The sequence below is a fragment of the Perca flavescens genome, chromosome 8 (assembly GCF_004354835.1).
Source record: "Perca flavescens isolate YP-PL-M2 chromosome 8, PFLA_1.0, whole genome shotgun sequence".
NCBI lineage: Eukaryota > Metazoa > Chordata > Actinopteri > Perciformes > Percidae > Perca > Perca flavescens.
The window spans coordinates 35781364-35804899 of record NC_041338.1 but is presented as its reverse complement, the minus strand read 5'-3'; the positions used below and the strand labels follow the sequence as shown (position 1 = coordinate 35804899).

Below are 23536 nucleotides of genomic sequence, written 5' to 3'. Positions count from 1 at the left end.
CTTACCGTGACTGACTTGAGAAATGCGCAGTCTGGTTAAAGAGGTTTGTCATCAGTGCTTTGTTGTTGTCGTAGCGTGCTAGCTGGAAATAGACGGAGACTGAACTCGGCCACACAGCGCTGCGCTAGTAGGAGAGACTATTTGATAGAGACTAAACTGTATGCTTCATGGACCCGAAATGTCCAGATAGACCTGTCTGAATGGACTCTGTGCTGTTCCCTTTATTTAAACACGTCTGAGTTATCTCCTGGTGTCCTGTGAAGCTAATGAAGTTAGCTTGCTAGCTGGAAGTACACGGACCCGAACGTAACCTAGCAACCCAGCGCACTTCAGAGTGACAAAACGGATTTTAACGGACCCTTTCTAGAGGAAACGTTTCTGTGATTTAGTAGACATGTCTAAACTTGAGTTAAGTTCAAAAGAGAATCACCGACAACAGAAACTACTGGACCCTGTAGTTTTAAACCCTGAAGTCCGGTTACACAGAGCAGGTTGGTACAGCTTCATTGTTTGTCGGAGCCATTACATCACTGTCTTAAATAGGCTACCATGTTGGCTATGTCAATGTGCACTTTTATGTTTGAGCACTGGGTGGAGCATTGCCTTTGGGAAGGCATAAAGGTAATCAGGCACAGGTACACAGGTGTGTGGAAAACGGGGAAAGCAGACAGCTTGTCACTGTTTGTCGTGTCAGTCTTGTCAGTGTTAAAGTTGTTTGACAAAGAAAATGGATGGAACTAAACCTGAAATGAAATAGACTGTATGCTTGTGCGACGGTAAGCAGGCCGTTACTGGAAATAAATGGGTCACAGCACCGAAATGCAGACAAATTGTGGACATTGATTATTGGCACGCAGAGCACACGTCCAAGCAAGTTCTCCCCTGATCCCACCGTATTGGCCTAATATAGGAGTTAATAAAATACTCTACATTGTTATTATGCATTTAATCTGCTGGGAAACCAGTGGAGGAGTATGTATTAACAACCGATACTGAAGAAAATGTACAAATGAAACCGTTACGTGCAGTGGTGTAGTCTAATGTATTGTAGTATGTATGCTGTAATGTGTGTATATATATATATATATATTATATATAAGCCAGAATCTTATATAGAATCTGCCTTTAGGGGAATGGGGGGCATATCATAGTGGGTCTGTCCTCCCCCAGGGAAGTTTTGAGCGTCAACAACTTCATTTCCTGCATTTGGATACACTTAATGCACCAATCTACGGTGGAAATATACCTTTATTTTGCCTATGCGAAGAAAAAGAACACAGATGACATTCAACAGATCAAAAATATAAAGTATGTTGTTGCGCAACATTGGACATTTTAAGTGGGTATACGGAAATCCTGGAGGTTTCTTTAGTGAGTATACCTGCGTATCACATAGACTACACCACTAGTTACATGTACATTTTCTGTTTAAAATGTTACTTCAGTAAAGGTATGTAGGCCTATGTATATTCAGGGAAATTTAGTTAAGTTATTAAAGGTATAAATATGCCCCCTGTGACAAACATTCTCTGGTTTCAGCTCATCCCTCTATCAGGGAATCTCCTAAACTCAGGACATACGGAGGGTGTGTAATCCCCCGTTAGCACCCCATTGACTCCTATTCATTTTGACGTCACTTTGACAGCGAATAACTTTACATCTGAAGCGTTTAAAGACTCTATTTGTCCGTTGTTTATTTCTAAAGAAACACGACAATGTATAAAAGACTCCATTACCTTGTATCTCATGTTATGGCTCCATAGCAGACGCTTTTATAAAAATAGGCTAACGATTGGGTCATAACCACGAGACTTATTGTCACACAGTAGAGGAAGTACCGTATAGTACAGGAGAAGCTCACAGGCAGTTTGGACTTACATTAGCTGTTTAGGTTTAATTACTAATGTTAACTAGCATGTTAGTGATCAGTAATTAGCCTGTGTCTATGTTATCTCCTTACATATACCTACACTCTCCGTCTCTGTAAGATTGGGAATGATTGAGATTTCTCTCTCACAGCTACCAGAAGACTTCACACTTTCAGACACGTTGCTCACGTCACATCTACGTCTTCAAGCTCAGTTGGAGGCTGCTCAGTAACACTCAGCCAGCACCGGGAAAGAGACTTCTGATATCCTCCACTGGTCTCTGTCCATTTAACTAACTGTTAAATATCATCTCCTCACCCAAAAAACACGTGGACTTTCTAGTAACGTTAAACAAACAGTGCTGTGACATAACAGTGCTTCGTTCCAGTGTTAGGCTTAATATCAATCTACTTCATAGGCTGTGTACTTGTGTTATTACATTATCTGGGTCACATAACAGTGAAATAACCAAAACATGTATCCTGGGATTCATTAGATACTTTAATTTGCTTGAAAAAGATAGAATAGACTAAATTGCCTATTATTGTCACTCTACATGTGCAATGCTGTGTTTCCTCTTCTGCCCCCGCAATTTTTCCTCATTTTTTTAATTAAGGCATTAAGATACATTTTCAAAAGATTACTTTTTTATTCCTCTTTTTAGTCAACTTTAGCATGGGTTCATAAACGTATGAGTGCCACTGTACTTTTTCGGAGACGAAAATTGTTCCAATTAACTTTGATGATGTGAAAACCCAGTAAGAGGGTCAAAGTTTAAGTTGAAAACATGTACAGCACTCAAAAACAAGGTCAGGTCTATTTTAATGTACACAGTGCCCTGTTTAGCATCACTAAGCGTGCATTCACAATTCATGTGGGGGAAGACGGAAAGAAAAAACCGCGTAGCCTATCATGTAAGCGGAGATCAGACTTGTCAGTCCGTTGAGGCAGTGAGTCTATCGCTGCCACAATAACGTTTTGAAACACTATGAGGGTAAAAAACAAATTCAAGCACTGAACTGCCGAGGAGTTTGTGTGGCAGCTGACTGTTTGCCAAACAACGAAGCACAGCCCGTCCTTCTCTTTCTTTCTCTGTGAAATGAAGCTGCATTGTGCCGTGTAGTCTAAACGCAGCTTAAGCCTCTGTACTGATTGACAGGTGGCTGTGTAGCCAGGCCCTAAATCATCCCCTGCTTTATCGTCTATTTCTAAATAAATAGGACCATAATTTACTAAATTAACATCATGCTGCTGTATTGAAGAAGACTTGAAACTAGCGAATGAGATCATAAACTCATTATGAAAAGGTTGTAAATTAAGTGAGAAGTAGGGTCATTTTCTTTTATACTCTTATAGATCAGACTTATTTTTGGAGCCAGTGGAGTCGCCCCCTGCTGAAAATTAGACAGAATGCAGCTTTAATGAGTTTCAGCATTGGCTTCACTTTTTAGCCCCCCCCCCCCCACTCCCTCCCGAAGCTCCATACATTATGTTTACAGTCTATGTTCTCAAGAAACAAATGTTCTGTTCTTTTCTACAATATCAGTGGTATCCTATTTCCTTTGTTGTCTGTCCCTCCAGAGCTCCCACAGCAACATGTCTGTAAGGAGGAGGAGGTTCTCTCTGACCAGCAGCTCTGTATTCAGGAGAGGAACTCCAGTCTGGACCCAGAGCCTCCACAGATTAAAGAGGAACAGGAGGAACCGTGCACCCGTCAGGAGAGGAAGCAGCTTGTACTGAAGCAGGAGATGGATACCTTTCGTCACAGTAACAACGTAAACAACACTAACATGTCAGATATTCACCGTAACACTCATACAGGTACGCATTTTTATGTGACATGTGGGAAAGAGTTTAAGTATAATTCAGCTTTGAAGAAAGATGTAATAATCCACACAGGTGAGAAGTCATTCTTGCAAAACATGGAAAAAATTTCAGACAAAATAGTGGCTTGTTGGTTCAATTGAGAACTCGCACAAGTGAGAAGCTGTACATTTGCAAGAACTTTTATACTTTGATATATTCTGTCCTATACACTTCTCTACACCCAGTGTTGGGGAGTAACGGAATACATGTAACGGCGTTACGTATTCAGAATACAAATTATGAGTAACTGTATTCCGTTACAGTTACAATTTAAATAGTTGGTATTTAGAATACAGTTACATTGTTGAAATCAATGGATTACATGACAATACTTCTCCGTTTCACTCTGAATAAATTAAGGCAACTTAATGCATTTTCCAGAAGCCCCGATATGAAATAGAAAAAAATAGCTATTTGCGTGATCAGTCACAATGGAGTCGGAACCGGCACGACAGAGCCAGGGCAGCAATAAGTTTCTATCTTGGAAATTCAAACAGCATTTCACATTAAAGAACGAACAGGGAGAATGAAATACAGCTAACTGTGCCGTGCAGCCTCTGCTTGCCAGCAACCAGCCTCCTTTCAGCTCCAAATTACTCCACCTCCAACCTGAAGAAGCATCTTAAAGTAAGTTATTTTTTTAATTAGCCAAGGGTAGTGGTCTGCTGTAGTTTTACTGGTCACCTTGCTATTTTAACATTGACGTGCGACTTTATATTCTCCTAGGTGCTGATTTACTAGCTCCGTAGCCGTTTAAAGACTATAGCCCCGTTTGACATGCTAACTAACGTTAGCTAAAATTAGCTTGTGGTAGCTTAGACCGCGGTTAGATTTTTGTAGTAGGCTATGCAGTTTGGGACTACCAATACAATAATCTATCTGCTTGTTCAGGTACACATTCAGCTAGTTGGAATAAAAAGATCACACCATAATATGCCTGTTTAGTAAGGTGGATGTGATAGCCACATTCCTACACTTATAAAACGCAATTCAATGTGGAAGTAATCCTGAAGTAATCCAAGTATTCAGAATACGTTACTCAGATTGAGTAACGTAACGGAATACGTTACAAATTACATTTGTGGGCATGTATTCTGTATTCTGTAACAAAATATACGTTTTGAAAGTATCCTTCCCAACACTGTCTACACCCTTCTGTTCTGGTAATTGTCTAGAAAACCCCCTGTATAATGTTAATATATCTAGGAAAGCCATACATCTCCTAAATGTCCTTGGTCTCTGGTTTGTTTCATGTGTGTAAACGCAGACATCCGATAGCTACCGTTCATCAGCATGTATGGGTTATGGTCTATTTTAAAACAAATGGGACCATAATTTATAAAGTGATCGCCATGCTGCTGAATTGAAGAAAACTTGAAACCAGCAATTGAGACCATAAGTTAATTATGAAAAGGTTGTAAATTAAGTGAGAAGTAGGGTCTTTTTCTCTTACACTCTTATAGATCAGACTTATGTTTGGAGCCAGTGGACTACATTAATGCAGTTCACCTAAATGTAAAAAAAATATATGGATAGACTTATGTAATAATAATTGCTACAGGCCTAACTATGATTGTATGTAGTTTTATGTTGCAGCCTGTATGTCCAAGACAAATTTCCCTCGGGACAAATAAAGTAATCTTTATCTTAAAGTTAAACTTAATTTCCCTTAGGTAAATGCATAACCCAGAAATTAACATAAAACATAATTCATATATAAAACATACTACACATTATGTAAAAAGATCTTGTCAATGTGAAATTAGTTTTCTAACAGTTTTCTCCGTGTGCATGTATTTGATTCTTCTCCTCAGACGTCCAGCAGCGGTCGGTGGTTAAAGCAGAGGTTCCCCCTGAGCAGCAGGAGTGGAGCCCCAGTCTGGACCAGGAGGACCCAGAGCCCCCCCCACACATTAAAGAGGAACAGGAGGAACTCTGGACCAGTCAGGAGGGAGAGCAGCTTCAAGGGCTGGAGGAGGCTGAGTTCCCGTTCACTTCTGTCCCTGTGAAGAGTGAAGATGATTATGATAGTCCAGATAGTTATTTACAACCAGCTACTCATGACAAGACTTCAGACTCCTCTGAACCTGAGACTGATGACAGTGGTGACTGGGAGGAGAAACATCTGCAGAACCACTCTGGAGTCCAAACAGGAGGGAAAACATTTAGCTGCTCAGTTTGTGGTAAAAGATACCTTCTGAAGAAGTCCTTAACGACTCACATGAGACTTCATTCAGAAGAAAAATGTTCCATCTGCTCAGTTTGTAAAGCAAATTTCTGTTCGCCTAGTGATTTGGTTAAACACATGAGAATCCACACAGGGGAGAAACCATTTAGTTGTTCAGTTTGTGGTAGAAGATTCACACAACAGGGAAATCTGAAACAACACTTAATTCTCCACATGGGGGAGAAACCATTTAGTTGTTCAGTTTGTAGTAAAAGTTTTGCACAAAAGGGAAATCTGAAACAACACTTAATTCTCCACATGGGGGAGAAACGATTTAGTTGTCCAGTTTGCGATAGAAGATTCTCTCGGCTCAGTCATGTCAAAAGTCACAAGTGTGTTGGTGAGAGATGCTCGCTGAGACAATTAGTCAAGTACTGAGTTCAAGTCTTTGTTCAACTCTAATCAGCTATAAACTGTCAGACGTAAGGCTGCTACAGACCTCAAAATAAGCTTTTTGTCAGCTAAAATGAATACACGATCATTGTAATTCTGTTTTTATTTGTCTTTATTTTGTTTTCTAGTATACAGCTCTATGGTATCAGCAGTTAGGAAACCCAAGCAAAATATTCAAACTTGTTACTATTGGGGAGGGCTGGGGGTGATGCTTGATCACAGAAGGCTTCTAATCTGGTCAATTTCTGTTGGATGGCAAGGATGACAAACAGTTGTAAAGCTCAGCCAACTGCAGTTAAAGGTTGTACTTCAATATTTGCCACAGTTTTGGTAACTTAGCACTGTGTTGCTTAGGAATTGTAACACTTTTTGTATACATTTATTTGAATAAATCAAAGTTAAACTTGAATTGTTGTACATCTGTTTCCCTAAAGAAAGTGCTGGTTAGTAATGAGTTACATTTACATTTGTCTATCATCTCAGTTATAATAACTTTGTATTCTCCAAGTTAATATTCGATCTTTGAACAAGGTGACGTCACAGAAACAAACAAACCAACAGTTTATCTAAATCACTTGATGTGAACTGAAGGTTGAGGAGATGGTCATCCCATATTACTTAGTAGTAGTTCCTGGAGAGATGGCAGATTGCAGCCAATCACCTTATCAGCAGAGCGGATGTTATGCTGCACTCTTCCCTTGTCCTTGGGGTGGCAGCAGTGTACCGGATGGTGATGAAGTAGCTGAGAATGGACTCGATGGGTACGTCCCGAAGACCTTAAATTGCATCCGTGAATCCGCCCCTCTTCTTAGTCCCTCCCACCGAGGAAGCCCTGGAGAGACACGGGGAAATCATCGGAGGAGAGAGGAAACGAGCAAATGTATTTTAGAGGGATGAGACATCCTTATCCTCTGAAGCGTGTCATGAATACCTCAGCTGTTTGGGTGGAGTTAACAACTCCTTCAGCTGCACGGCTCCCGGGAAGGCTGCTCTCGTGTATCCTCGGCTATAGCTCCTCGGGGATCCCTCCTCGATGCTCTCTCCTCAAGGACGAAATAAGAGCTCGGAGACCGCCTTCACCGAGGAGGGACAGAACAACTTCCTGTTCAGCCGACGGTGAGACGGCAGTAAGACGAGTGCTTAGGGACAGTCTACAAACTACAACACCGAAAAGAGATACAACAAAAATATTTGTTAATTTAATGATTTAAATAAGGTAGTTTCTTCAAACTTACCTCAATTATAACGTGTCTGCTGCTAGTTTTACTACAGCACTTACTTTAAAAAAATTAAAAAAAGCATATTCTTAAATTTTGGGGAATATTTTTTGCCAAAAGATTTAATATGTCAAAATTACAAAGTCAGGTCTTGCAAAACTTCTCCACACATAAAAGGACCCTGCTGGTTGTTCTACAGCATGTCATTTTCAAAAATAAGCATATTCATAATTTTGGGGAATATTTCTTTGCCAAAAATATTTTATATTTTAATAATTAAATAGAGTCGTGTCTCTGAACTTACCTCACACATAATTAGTCTTCTGCTGGTTGTACTACAGCACTTACTTTTCATAAATAGGCATATGCATAACTTTGGGGAATATTCTTCTTCTATATGTCATAATTACAGAGAGTCATGTCTCCAAAACTACTCCACACTTAGAAGGCCCCCTACTGGTTGTACTACAACACGTAGGTTTAGGGAAGTGTTGGGGATTACCTCCTCTGTGTCCCCCCTTTTGTGTCTGACTCCAATAAAAGACCTATAGATCCCAGCACGTTTGTTAAATTGGAATTGCATTGATCCTAAGCAAGAGCAAAATAAGACGATAAGATTAAAGTCAAATACATTTGTTTAATCAGTCAAGCATTGCAAGTTACAATACACAGATCTGTGACCTGCGTGAAGCTGGCCCCCCATGTCATCCAAACAAATTGGGGACGAGACAGCAGGTCTCATATTTCAGACACTGCAAAGTTATACATTGTTTGTCGGGCTATGTTGTTATTAAATTCACTTCTGAGATTTTTTTTAAGAGAGAAATCAACTATATAAAGCTCAAATGTGGGCCGTTTTACGAAAATTGATGGCTAATTGCAAATTTGGTAAGACGTGTCGGACTTTAGCTAGGAGCTCCACACAGTCTGACGAGAAAGCGGCAACCTCCATACCCAGTGAAAGTCACTGTTTCCTTGGTTACTTACTACCAGGGCTCCGCGGAGCTGGCTAGCTGCCAGCTGCCGGCATAACTAGAGTACCTAGCTATATTTACAGTTTGAATTTCGCCACGCCACTTATATAACATCTACCCCAAGGTCTTATAAAGCTAACAATGGTGTCTGATTTGAATTTAATGCATTTTTGTGAACAAGAGGGGTTTTGCTAGCTGCTACTGTCCCTTCAATCCTATGTGTACAGATCACTGCTAGTTAGCTTCACTTTCGAAATAATTAGAGTATATTTACAGTTTGAATTTCGCCATGCCACTTATATAACATCTACCCCAAGGTCTTATAAAGCTAACAATGGTGTCCGATTTCAATTTAATGCATTTTTGTGAATTTCAGAGGAATTCTAAAAGGAGGCTAGCTAGCTCTCAGTTGATAGAGCTCCATCCAGCCACAGGCTCTATCAATGAGACTCGCGGACAAGAGGCGTTTATTTCCCTGATCGTTTGTTTAAATAACTCAACAAACATATCTGTGGTAAGAGATTGCGGTCGTAACAAGCTCGCTGACCGCGCTCTCACTCACACACACCGGCCATTTAGCAGGAAGAGGGGAGCTGCAGGCCCTGGAGCTCTGTCAGGACAGCAACGTTTGGTAGGCCATTAACCCAAAAAACTGTGACTTTGCGCAGGTATGGAGTGCCGTGGGCTGCCAGCCGTGACGGAGCTCCATCTACTCACAGCAGGCCGGGGTCTGAAGGAGGGCAGGCCGGGCGACGAGGCAGCAACACAGGCAGCACCGGCCGCTAAACTCCGACACACAGTCGGACAAGATTTGCAATTAGCCATCAATTATAGATTGATGCTAGCTGATTATAGCTGATGCTATATGCGGTAGCGTTACAAAATATGCATGGGGTGTTGCTCTGGAACGCATCATTCTGGGATGGGTGAGAATGAAGCTGGGAGGAAAAAATCTAAGTATACTCACTACCAAAAACTAGATTACACCACTGATGTTAACTCATGCTAGCTCTAATAGCCTATTCACTTCTGGGTACATCAGAAATGATATATGAAATTACTCGTTGGCTACCACTTCCACCTGCCGTTAAACAGTGTGCCGGCGGAATACAACCGGCACAGGTCGGTGTAGCAAGCGGCCAGTGCCGCCAGGGCATCGGTTTATGCCGCTGTACCACAGTGGCTGACCATCAGCCACTTTTCGATCTCAGCATCACTCAACACCACAGCACCACTCCCTCACTTGGTTGAGAGAGGTAGAGGTGTGACTGCTCCTTCTATAAAGTAAAATACATATAGGCTGCTTTGTCTGGCCATAAGGAAATGGCACATTGGCACAGTTGCTGATCAATTATAAAACTATTTACCTCATCAAAACAAATAGTGCTTGTATCAATTTAAGGTGTGCGTCCCTAAATTTTTCCCTTCCAAAAAAGTTCAGTTAGTGGCTGTAGTGCTCCTAGTAAAACAAAGTTAGTCTGGAGCCCTGAACTGGCTTTTGTCTGACCTGTCTGCACTTTAGTTTTACGTAGGCTTCTTACTTTGTAATTTGAGAACATGGTTTGATTAACCAGAATGACAGGGGCCCTGGAAGTTGACCCATATCGGTCTGATGCCAGTATAACCAGAGTGTGAACAGAGAGAAGAAGTAAAGGTAACAAACCTGCTCTGTGTAACCAAAGCTGAGGGTTGAAAACTGTATAACACAGTAAAGTATTATTTAATCTTGTATTTCCATACCTCATTCTTGAAAATACATCCTCCTCTCCCTTGCTTCTGTTCATATTTCTGCTCTTTCCCACTTTATTCTGGATATTATAGAACTGTCTTCCAGTCTGCCCATTGTCCCATAATTTTTGCCATTTACCCTTAACTATGTTTAACAAATTGTTTGCAGCTTGTACTATTTCAAATACAATATCCTGCCTTGATTTTGACTGAAAAGATTTATGCTGATCAAAGCTGAGCTGGAATCTGAAGCAATTACTGTCTTCCTTGGCCTATTGACTTCCACCCATAGCAGAGCTAGCCACACAGCGACCAACTCCACTGTGCAAACTACTAAATCATCACTGATTCTTTTACCTATTTTAACTTTTAACTTTGGGATGACATAAGCAACCCCCATTCTTTTATCAGTCTGTTTAGATGCATCCGTATATATAGTTTTATCCTCTTTATACCTCTCCATTAAATAGCTCTGCACCCTATATTTGTCCATGCTAATGCCTTGCTTTTCTTCTAACCCCAAATCAATGGACATTTCTTTAAAAACCCATGGTGGACCAGCTGGGAAAGGTACAGTAGGATTTTTAATTCATTAAACCCCATTTAATTTACCTTATCATTGATCACCCACGCTCTTGGCATTGCTTCAAAACTGATTGACTCATATGATTTTCATTATGACCCCTCAAGTTTGCCCATTACACAAGGGCTAGCTGATCTATACTAAGGTGAAGAGGCATTTCCTGCTGCAACTTGGTGGTTAACCTTCAAAATAACCATGTGACCTAAACAGCCAACGGTTAAAATATAATTTATGGTAAAATCAGACTAAACAATAACCTATACATTACATACAAGTTATTTTTAAATAAAGATTTGTGTAGCAGAACAGAAGTACAGTATTCAAGGATTAAACTAACATGAAAATACTGCCTACATGTTAAGGTATCAGTATTAACAATCCAATAATATACTAAACTGTATGAAATAACATTCAAAGGTGAAATTCTGCTGCAGAAGCATCATAAACTCAAGGGGGTAAGCGAGCATCTGGAAAGCGTACCTCCAATGGGGAGATTCTAGGCTAACAAGCCATCACCTCCCATTAGCATCCCATTGACCGCCATTCATTTTGGCGTCACTTCTACAGCGAATAACTTTACATCTGAAGTGTTTAAAGACTCTATTTGTCCATTGTTTATTTCTAAAGAAACACGACAATGTATAAAAGGCTCTGTTACCTTGTATCTCACGTTATGGCCCTGTTACAGACGATTATGTCATAACCACACGACTTTCTGTCGCACAGTAGAGGAATTACCGTATAGTACAGCAGAAGCTCACAGGCAGTTTGGACTTCCATTAGCTGTTTAGGTTTAATTACTAATGTTAACTAATATGTTAGTGATCAGTAATTAGCCAGTGTCTATGTTATCTCCTTACATATACCTACACTCTCCGTCTCTGTGAGATTGGGAATGACTGAGATTTCTCTCTCACAGCTACCAGAAGACTTCACACTTTCAGACATGTTGCTCACGTCACATCTACGTCTTCAAGCTCAGTTGGAGGCTGCTCAGTAACACTCAGCCAGCACCGGGAAAGAGACTTCACTGTAACTGACTCTAAGGAAGGTGTATTTACAAGGTAACGACTTCAGAGCTTTATTTTATTAGTTTCCTCTCTTTATATTATAATATTATAAGTCCTTTTATTCTAGCGCCTCCTAGCGGAACGTTAATCTTGCATCTAAAGGGGGAGGGGGGGGACTAGTTTTTTGAGACACATGCACGGAAGTAAGGAGGAAAACACACCTAGCTCTGAAATTATAAAGCTCTATAAACGGGATAATTAAGCACCTAGCTGGAACGGGAACAAGGTATTGTGCGTTTGATTTGTTAAATGTTCATGTGCGGTAATATGGAGTTTAATCTATTCCAAGTGTTTAAATAAGTTATCTTTTTGTTATACGAAGTTATGCTAACATTAGCTTTTCGGCATTGTGAATACTGACAGAGGTAACGTCACGACAATGTTTTATGAATGGTCATAAGGTACGGTTAATGTGGCCTTCGGGTAATGTTTATATTTGTAAGAGCTAATTTTATGTTATTTATCTGTCCTGTAGCTCTTACGGTGTTTCATGAAGAAACGGAAGGTATATTTGTGTTCAGAACAAGGCTGACGGCTGAACGTAAATAAAAGCTTCTGGAAACATCAGTACGCTTCACCATTGTCTGGCTGGGGGTTTGCTATATTCACTGATATATAAATAAATAAACAAATATATGGCGAACTGGATAAAAGTGTTGCAACTTTTATTTTGAAGAAGTGCTACCGGAAGCACCTTTACTTACCGAGGCTAACTTGAGCAGGGCGGAGTCTGGTTGAAGAGGTTTGGTCCCGGTGTTACACCGTAAGCTGTGTATGTATGTATACTGGCTATGTGATGACTCCAAATAAGAACATATGTGTCCAGATTAGTGTGAAGAGATGACATAACTACCCCAAACAATATTTTTAAGTTTAACTCCTTTATTAAGCAGTTACAGTGGGGTCACACATTATGACAACTTAGCCAATGTGCTTATTACAAATGTAACTTGTGCATGCAGTCACAAAGAAATAGATGTTTAGATAAATTTCAGAGAAAATGTACCTCAATATATTTTATTTACTTTCAGATAAACAGCGGTTTACTTTTTCTCCTTAGGAAGCAATAACAAATCGCGAATAATCATACAGCTTGCATCCGTGGACGTAATGCATTAATGTTTACTCCGTTTGCGTACGCGCTCTTCTTCGCCCTCCATTGTCTAGCACGCACGAGCAGACGATGTGCAACAGCACCGTCTGCGGTCACACTTCCTGATGGGTCACAGCTTACGGTGTAACACCGGTTCTTTGTTGTTGTAAACCGTTTCCCCCGCGTGAGTCCTGCTCTTTCCGCCACGTAGCTCATCAGATATAACCGGGGTGAACCCAGGTGAACCACCAGAACCCGGATGTTTGGATAAACTTGTTCAAGTGGACGTTTTAACCTCAGACTCATCTCCGTTAGACAATAATGCTAACTGAAGTTAGCGTAACATGCTAGCTGGAAATAGACGGAGACTGAACAGCCACACAGCGCTAGTAGGAGAGACTATTGGATAGATACCAAACTGTATGTTTCATGGACCCACAATATCCAGATAGACCTGTCTGAATGGACTCTGTGCTGTTCCCTTTATCTGAAAACGTCTGAATTATCTCCTGGTGTCCTGCGAAGCTAATGAAGTTAGCTTGCTAGCTGGAAGTACACTGACCCGAACCTAACTTAGCAACCCAGCGTACGTATCAGAGGGAGCGAACAGGTTTTAACGGAGTCTGTCTGGACTGGAGGAATAGTTTCTGTGATTTAGTAAAAATGTCTAAAGTCCAAGTGCTGAGAGCTTTTGTGGAGCAGCGACTAACTGCGGCTGCTGAAGAGATATTTGGGCTGTTTGAAAGGACGATAGCAGAGTACGAGGAGGAACTTGAGTTCAGTTCAAAAGAGAATCACCGACAACAGCAACTACTGGACTCTGTTTTAAACCCTGAAGTCCGGTTACACAGAGCAGGTTGGTACAGCTTCATTGTTAATATACATTTAATCTGCTGGGAAACCAGTGGAGGAGGAAGTATTCACAACATTTACTGCAGTAAAAGTGCTAATAAAACACGGTTAAAATACTCTATTGCAAGTAAAAGTCCTGCATTGAAATTGTTACTTCAGTGAAAGTGTGTTTGACTAATCAGGAAAATGTATTCAAGTTATAAAAGATATTGAAATGTATCCTGTGACTGTTTAACTATTATATTAGGCTATGTTGTCACAATTACCGCAACTTTATTACATTACATTACATTACAATTATTGACATTACTAAAAGGGAAAGCAGCAAATCTGGAACCATGAAATATATTTACATGTCAAATGACTTCATATGACTTTTTTAACAGTTAACAATTACTCAACAATTAAACTTGCACACACTGATTATTTATGTATTGTCCAATTGTTGTTTTCAGTTGTCTCTATCTGTCTAGCCCACGCTAATGTCCTGTACTAAATGTTTTTGTCCCTATGTGCCGAAACTGTATTGTTGTGTTAGCTGTCTGTATCTGTCTGGTCCATGCAGATGTCCTGTACAAATGTTTCTGTACTTATATACTGTAAGTTGTGTCTAATGTATGGAGTTAGAATCATGCCAAAACCTCACACACACACACACACACAAAACGTGTTTTACTCACGCCCAACGATTCACAAACAAACTCAGTGTGGTTTGCACGTTTATTTCTGTACAGAGAAGCTGTATACAGCTTTGCTATTATTTGTATTTTTAGCCCAATAACCGATGTTTTAATCAACATTTATTCACCAGATCTTATCATGGTTTAATTGTATTTCTTTTAATGTTATTATTTCGGTCTATTTCGGCCAGGGAAGCTGCTTTGTTGTTTTGATATTTTTTTAATTATAATACTACATCTAGCAACATATATGTAGATATTATCATAGTATGCATTTCTTTACTTTAATAATATTATTTTGGTCTTATTACTGGTGAAATATTACAGTAGGCTGTAAGACAGAACACGATATGATCAGAGTTGGGCGCATGCAAAGCCGATTTCCCACAATGCAATGCCGGCATTCATTTCAGAGAATCAGACAACGATCAGCATCGCTTCAATATACATATATATAATCAGTGGTTTTGTCATCAGCAACAACACATTGCTCAGTTTTGTTCCAGTAAGTTATGCACCATAATAACGTTTTAAAAAATCCGCGTGTATATATCTATGGTCCTGGTAGGCTTAAATTGACTTAACAGCGCCACCTGCTGTTGTGGAGAGCGAATTACAGGACATTTGTTAGAAAATTTACCTGCATTTGTGTGTGGATCTGAGGGCATTTGTGTGTGGATCAGCAAGGTGGAAAGTTAGTGCCAAAAGTCACATGACAGTTTTTTGTACTTGTAGAATTTGTTTTGTACTTGTAGGATTTTTTTCCCGTACTTGTAGAATTTGTTTTTTACTTGAAGCATTTTTTTTTTGTACATGAAGGATTTTTTTTTGTACTTGCAGGATATTTTTTGTCATTGAAGAAATACGTTTTTGTATGTGTAAAACATACTGTATTTGTTTGATAGGTAGGTTTCTTATTTGCAGAACAAAATGCATTAGTTTGTGAATGATGTTTTGTATTTGCAAACCACACTGCATACTAATGTTTTTTATGTTTCCGCAAAACAGGAACCTGCTGGAAAGCAGTTTTTTAATTGAGTCAGGTCTGTTTAGATGGTAACTTAATGTTACTTTTAACGTTCCTGTATAATGAATGAAAGAAAGAAAGAACAGGTAGCTGTTTACTGCGGGGCAGTGACCAGGGACGTCTCCACGACACCCATGGGCTTAAATGTCATCTTACAGTTCGGGGTGACAATACACATAACATTTCAGAAGAGCAATTTTTGAAGGGGACACAAATAATACAGCCAAAATTGCACTTGTAGAGAATATTTGTTCACAGAGGAAAGCCTTAATGCTAGTGTAGCATGGAGACCATACCCTTATCATTCTTCTCAACACAAAGCGATAATGTCAGATGTCTAAATATGAGTTAGGTTCATAGCAGTGTTTCCCTTAGGATTTTTTTTAGCAGTGGGGGCAGGTCTGTCCGAACAACCTGTTTTGACAATAAACTCCATCAACACAACAGTATGTGGAGTTAAACTGGACGGGCCCAATAACCTCTCAATAGTTCTACTTGCTGTTAAATTGCAATGTGAGTCAAATTAACTTCATGCTTCATACACACAAAGCACATTGCTATCGCCACAAGTTACAGCTTTCTTCGGCTCGTTTTCTGTGAACGATGTGTCTAGAGGATAACTTTAAGGTGGAGTTAGCCAGCTAAAACCAGCTGACTATCGTGCTGGTTTTGTCATGCTTTTATGCTGCATCGATTACAGAGAATGAGCCGAACAGTGGGGTCTAACGTTAGTGGTCTGACCCACTGCTGCTGGGTCTAACGTTAGTGGTCTGCTGACCCACTGCTGCTGGGTCTAACGTTAGTGGTCTGCTGACCCACTGCTGCTGGGTCTAACGTTAGTGGTCTGCTGACCCACTGCTGCTGGGTCTAATGTTAGTGGTCTGACCCACTGCTGCTGGGTCTAACGTTAGTGGTCTGACCCACTGCTGCTGGGTCTAACGTTAGTGGTCTGACCCACTGCTGCTGGGTCTAACGTTAGTGGTCTGCTGACCCACTGCTGCTGGGTCTAACGTTAGTGGTCTGCTGACCCACTGCTGCTGGGTCTAACGTTAGTGGTCTGCTGACCCACTGCTGCTGGGTCTAATGTTAGTGGTCTGACCCACTGCTGCTGGGTCTAACGTTAGTGGTCTGACCCACTGCTGCTGGGTCTAACGTTAGTGGTCTGACCCACTGCTGCTGGGTCTAATGTTAGTGGTCTGCTGACCCACTGCTGCTGGGTCTAACGTTAGTGGTCTGCTGACCCACTGCTGCTGGGTCTAACGTTAGTGGTCTGACCCACTGCTGCTGGGTCTAACGTTAGTGGTCTGACCCACTGCTGCTGGGTCTAACGTTAGTGGTCTGACCCACTGCTGCTGGGTCTAACGTTAGCTGTCTGCTGACCCACTGCAGCCAACGGGGGGTGCATTATGTCGACAGGATAATTTAAAAGGCAACTGCGACCACATTGTGCGCCCTATTTCAGATACCGTGGTGGCAGAAATTTTGCCATGGCGGGCCGCCAACTAAAGGAAACACTGCGTCGGTTCACCACGCGGCCATATTATAATTATAAAATCATCTTGCGTCCTCCACATAAATATTCGGTTTCGTCTGGGACAGAGGACAGATCTTTAACTGCAGCAAACCCACTGATCAGCAACTTAACATTGAGCAAAACACAACCTGTAGATCTTCAATATTAACCCTAATATCAGTTCACACTTAACGTGTTAACGTTAGTTGTAGTGGGTGAATTACTATCCAACAAGCTATTAAACAAGCTAGGTAACGTTAACATTATATTACATTAACATTGCGAACTTTTGAAAAAATACATCCGTAATCCTAATGTTTTTGTTATGACTAATTTATTAATTATTCAGCATCATCTCTATTTGAGAAAATAAACACTTCATCCGATGTTTAAGTGAATAAAATAGCTTTGAACATCTTACTTATTACATTCCACAACTAACGTTATAGTTCCCTTGGCCTTTGGAATTAAAATACCCCCACATCATCACATACCCTTCACCATATCCCCACATCATCACATACCCTTCACCATACCCCCCACATCATCACATACCCTTCACCATACCTAGAGATTGGCATGGGGTACTTTCCATAAGCTCATCTCTCAATGCAAATCAAACCAGCTATTAGGCTAACTGACCTAAAACCATGCCAATCTCTAGGTATGGTGAAGGGTATGTGATCAAATCAGCAATTTAACGTTGGCGTAGCAAACTAGCGATTTAACAAAAAAAAGTTTCAATTAAGAACATGGTTGCAAATATATGTACATAACTGTAGCATAGAGCACAAAACAAGACAGTCGTGATCTTTTAAATCAATCACTTATCTCTCTGATCGATGTGGCCGCCATAGTTGCCGGTTGCGCAGTGTATTCTGGATAAACCTTACTTTTCAAGTAAATGCTTGGTTTTAAGGCCCCCCCCCCCCGACTATGCTGACACCCCCCCAGCTAACCCTTCCTCAGGAGCCACTAGCTCTACAGATCTTGTCACGCCTCCTCAGTCATGACCTTCTCTACCTCTTCTGAGAGCTCCCTCATGTTTTTTGTAGCTCTTTGCCTCGTAGTCCTAGGTCTCAGAGCAGGTGTAATGTTAAGCTCCCCGTAAAACCCCTTGTTCCAATCTCCACAGGACAGAGTTTCGTGCTCCATCTTTCTTTCATGGCCTGCCTCCACCCCTTCCTGGCATGGCACAATCTATTTCCACCTGCAGCGCTGATTTAATCCTCGCTGACCTGAGCACCATGTCTGGTTGCAGTGTGGTGCTGCAGATCTCCCTTGGAAAGTGGAGGTGCCTGTCCAGGTCGAGCTCCAATTTCCACTCCATCCCCGACAAGAGCGAGGGTGCTGGTCTCCCTCTGGTTGTTTCTGTCCTCTCCTCTTGTCTCTGGAAGTGGATCCTTTGCTGGGTTTCCATCTGGTTCCCTCGGCCTGCTTTCTGCCTCTTTTGCTCCACCACCTCAGCAAGCCTCCTGAGCACCTGGTCGGGCCTCCACCTGAACCTGCCCTGTGTCAGACTGGTCCTGCAGCTTGCCAGGATGTTTTGCAGAGAGGTGTTGGTGGTCTCACAGAGGTCACAGGCTTGCTCTGTTTCCCAGCCACTGGTGCAGCCCCGGCTCAGTACCCCTTCCTAGCTGTCCATCGTCCCTGTTGCCCCTGAGCCACAGCTTTGACCCTGTTCTCTTCTTGTGTCATCCTTGTCACCTCTGTGATAACAAGGTCCCTCCTCTCCTTTTTGCTAGCTCTGGACCACAAGATGGATGGGTCGTTCCATCCCAACCCGGTCCGTCCTGTTTGGACTGTGCCCACAACCTCCTGGTGTCGCAGCCTGCCCATTGCTTTCTGGACTTCTTCTTCCGCCTTCCAATTCCTCCCTGTCTACACATGGGCATGCATCTCCTTTACAGACTCATCTGCAGAATTCCTCAGCTCCATCACCAGCCTTACCTTCTTTTGCCTATATTCCAGCGAAGTTGATTTTAAGGGTAACTGCAGTGTGTTCCATCCTTACAGGCTTGATGATGAGAGGCCCCTTTGGAGACCCAGCCATTTCCAGATGTAAGATTTGGCTTTGGCTTCCATGCTGCTCACCGCTGAAGAGGTGATCTCGCCGGCTTCAGCGGCCACATTACCCTTGGATACAAGATGAAGCTGAAGCACCACACCTTGTACTTTCCAGATAGCTGGATTGAGTAGATCTTGGCCAGGCCTGCTGACAGCTGCTGAAGGATGGTCTTCCCCACCTCCTTGTCTGAGAGGCTCGATGTATAGGGCCTTACCAGACTTCGGATGGGCAGGTCTGCAATGCGGGGAATGTTTTCTCCTCCTTAGACCAAACCCTCCGAAAAAGCTTTCAAAGCCTTCTGAGAGGTTTGGGCCCTTTCTTACCTTGTTGGCTATACCACAGGAACCTGAAGCAGATGATCTTAAATGCAGCTTCTGTGCTGAGGAGTTTTGCTGGCTTATCGACGGTGCAAAGGTTGTTAATAGGCAAAAGGGTTGTCTAAGGAATGTCTCTAGATGGGTCGCTGAAGGTTTCCTTGACAAACTCTTCCACTTCCTGTTTAGAGCCTGTAAGAGTTCCAGTGTTTGCTTACCCAAGGAGTGATTTGGTGAAGCAATATGGATATTTAATAAACTGGGCTTGTGAGGCGTCCTTCTTCTTCCGCCTTTGTCTTAACCCCTCAGCTCTTCTTACTCTGATCAGCTGTTCTCTCAAACTGGTCGTTAGTTATTTGAACCCTTCTCATTCCTCAAAGCTGGACTTTAAAAAAAAAAACCACTTGTTTAGGGATTTAATCTCCTGCCTAAAGGCCGAGACACACCAAGCCGATATCGGCCGTCGGACAGTCTGGCGAGGTCAGTGACTCAAGTCTGTTCGGTGTGTTCCGTGCCATCGGCCTTCATTTTGGTTGATTTGACATGTTGAATCGGAAGGTGGGGACATCCGGCAATCGGACCCAAATGACCCATCTGATTGGTGGAGAGCTAACCAGGAAACAAGGAGCGGGATGAGCGGGACTAGAGTCTCTCAAAATCTGATGAAAATCTTTTAAACAGACCTTTGTCGTTCTGAAATGTAGACAGATTCAGCAACTGCACGGCCTATTTCTCTTTTTAAAATGTTTTCAGAAACACATTTCGGTGTTTTACTATTTTTGTAAAATATGAGATCGTACTCTGAACGTCTGGCTTTGAATTTCCGGAGAAACCAGACCTACGTGACGCGTTGGTCCAATCAGATGCCGGTTTTATTTTTGGGGGACAATTCAGATTAGTGCCGCCTGCTGTTATGGAGACGTATTATGTCTCATCTCTTTGTGTGTTCTGAGGCACTTTTTTGACCAACTCAGGGAGACTGATCAGTCCAACTGCCTTTTCTGTCGGCTGGCTGTCTGGTTGGTGTGTCACGACCTTTAGTTGTTTGATCTTCCTTTTTCCTTCTGTTTGGCTGCTTCTCCACTCTGACTTTGTGATCTTCCTTTGGCATTGTCGCAAAGCGTTCTTTGTCCAAGCTGTAGGTGATTGCTGTCAGCGAGTAAATTTTCCTTTCTACTGTCCCTGTTTGAGCAACTTCAAGACGTCCGTTCAGGTTCTCGTCCAACCTGGACCACTCCTGGGCCTTCACCGGCTCAGGTTGGCCTCCTGGGATGGACTAGGAGGTGATCCTTGTGTGTTTCTGGGGACATGCAGGCACTGAGAGATCTCTAGGACTGCTGTGTAAAATGCATGAATGAAAATACCATAACTTATGCAAAGAGACGCTGTCAACATGAAATTAATTAATTAATATTTAATACATGTGTATGTATGTGTGTAACCTCCATATGTGCATGTATTTGATTCTTCTCCTCAGATGACCAGCAGCTGTCGGTGGATAAAGATTGGGTTCCCCCTGAGCAGCAGGAGTGGTGCTCCAGTCTGGACCAGGAGGACCCAGAGCCCCCCCCACACATTAAAGAGGAACAGGAGGAACTCTGGACCAGTCAGGAGGGAGAGCAGCTTCAAGGGCTGGAGGAGGCTGATATCAAGTTCCTGTTCACTTCTGTCCCTGTGAAGAGTGAGGAAGATGATGAAGAGAAAGCTCAGTCCTCACAGCTTCATGAAAGCCAAACTGAGGAGAACAGAGAGGCAGAGAGAACAGGAGCTGATGGAGAGGACTGTGGAGGACCAGAACCAGCCAGGAACTCAGATCCAGATAATCCTTTACAACCAGCTACTCATGACAAGACTTCAGACTCCTCTGAATCTCAGACTAATGACAGTGCAGACTGGGAGGAGACTAGGGAACCTCAGTCAGGTTTAAACTCTCTGCAAAACAATGAAGTAGCTGTAAGTGATCTGGAATGTAATACTGGAAACACATCAGTTAGCTCCTCTGAATGTGCTGGAAGCTTTGGCCACAAGAAACCTCTGTGGAACCACTCTGGAGTCCAAACAGGAGTGAAACCATTTTGTTGCTCAGTTTGTGGTAAAAGATACCTTCTGAAGTCATCCTTAACGACTCACATGAGACTTCATTCAGAAGAAAAACGGTTCACCTGCCCAGTGTGTGAACTAGTTTTCAGTAGCAAAGGCAATTTTGTTATACACATGAGAATCCACACAGGGGAGAGACCATTTAGTTGCCCATTTTGTAGTAAAAGATTTGCACAAAAGGGAAATCTGAGAAAACACTTGACTGTCCACACAGGGGAGAAACCATTTAGTTGTTCAGTGTGTAGTAAAAGATTTGCACACAAGGAAACTCTGAAACAACACTTGATTGTCCACACAGGGGAGAAATCATTTAGTTGTTCATTTTGTAGTCAACGATTTGCACTAAAGCAATATCTGAAACAACACTTGACTATCCACACTGGGGAGAAACCATTTAGTTGTTCATTTTGTGGTAAGAGTTTCACACAAAACCAAAATCTGAAAAGACACTTGACTGTCCACACTGGGAAAGAACCAGTTACTTGCAGCGTAAACGATAAAAGTTGTAATCAGCAGTGTGTTGGTGATAGTGGTGTAGTGGACCATAGTTGATCCGTATGGATAAACACTCACGATTCAGAATGCACGTGAATCGCGGACTAATTGCAAAGTTTAACCATAATAATGGTGTGAAATACATTTTTACTGTCACTGTTCGTTAACCCTCTCAGCCCGAGCTAATCATTTACGAAAAATTGATTCATAACTTAATAATTTTAAAACCATAATGAGTAGAAAAATTCTATTTCCTGCAGCTAAAAGCTAACACTCGCCCCGTTCTGCTGATTTTTTTGGGGTCTTCGTAGCCCTTACAGAAGGTTTTGTATCTAGCCTGGAAATCCAGAGTTTTTCGGGGTCTGCAATAATAAAATAGATCCAAACTGTTAATCCAAGATTGATAAACTTTATGTCTATAATTTATGAATTTTCGGTTGTTTATCTCCGCCGATCGCCGCTAGCTCTGATGATAACCACGATATTGTTTCCCATGATGCTCTGGCAGACCATTCTGACCAATCAAAAGCTTGTTTAGCTTGTCTTGTCAACCACTGGAAGGCTGGTTTGTTGAAACAAAGATTCTATATAGTGGAAAGAAACTGGGCACAATAGCTAGATATGACCAAAGATCGCAGTGTTTCCTTTAGGATTTTTTTAGCAGTGGGGGCAGGTCTGTCCGAACAATTTTTTTACATTTTTTTTAAGAAATTCTTCATAGGGAAACCAAAACTCAAATGACTACATCTATAGACTATTTCCAATTTATATTATATTACACTGACTCACCGTTTCAATGTTTCCAGATGTATGATATCAGGACGATGAGCTGACAGAACTGACAAGTTGAACGTTGTCCAACTAGAACGGACCCACCGCGGTGACGTTTTTGGTGGAGCTGTTCATTTAATAGTCGACTCGGAAGAAAGCTAACGTTCTGACAAACTCCCACAACAGAATAGTATGTGGAGTTAAACTGGACGGGCCCAATAACCTCTGAATAGTTCTACTTTTTGTTAAATTGCAATGTGAGCAGCGGTAGGCGTCTGCCCTCTTTCTGATACCACGGCGACAGAAATTTTGCCATGGTGGGCCGCCACTAAAAAAAATACCACATAGAGGAAACACTGAATCGTCAATACTAAACTGTTGTCTAGGAGATCTGTTTTAGACAACACAAATGCATGTGTAGCATTGCTGTGTGTGATATCAATAAATATGGCATTACTATTTGGAGTATTGGCATGTCAATGTCATGAGGGGAAGAAGCGTCTGGACCTTTTTTTTAAGAAATGTAGATATTTCGTACCCTGTATAAGTTACAATGTTCATTTTTTTCACAGTTTGACTCCCAAGACGGGAGATATGTTATAGACAGCAGATATGCTTGAGTTTTATTGCTGTGTGTGTGAAATCAATACATATCTGTGAGATTCAATTTCTGTTTTACTTTTTTATTTGTCATTAT

The 23536-nt window shown here is 41.7% G+C and overlaps 1 protein-coding gene across 1 annotated transcript; it reads left to right on the top strand.

Annotated features, from left to right (window-relative positions):
- LOC114559622 (zinc finger protein 629-like) lies at nucleotides 1-23536 on the top strand. The gene is made up of 4 exons (XM_028584380.1): nucleotides 1-491; nucleotides 3450-3689; nucleotides 5549-5850; nucleotides 21373-23536. The coding sequence occupies exons 1-4, from the start codon at nucleotides 395-397 to the stop codon at nucleotides 22123-22125; spliced, it is 1392 nt and encodes a 463-aa protein (XP_028440181.1). The 5' UTR covers nucleotides 1-394; the 3' UTR covers nucleotides 22126-23536.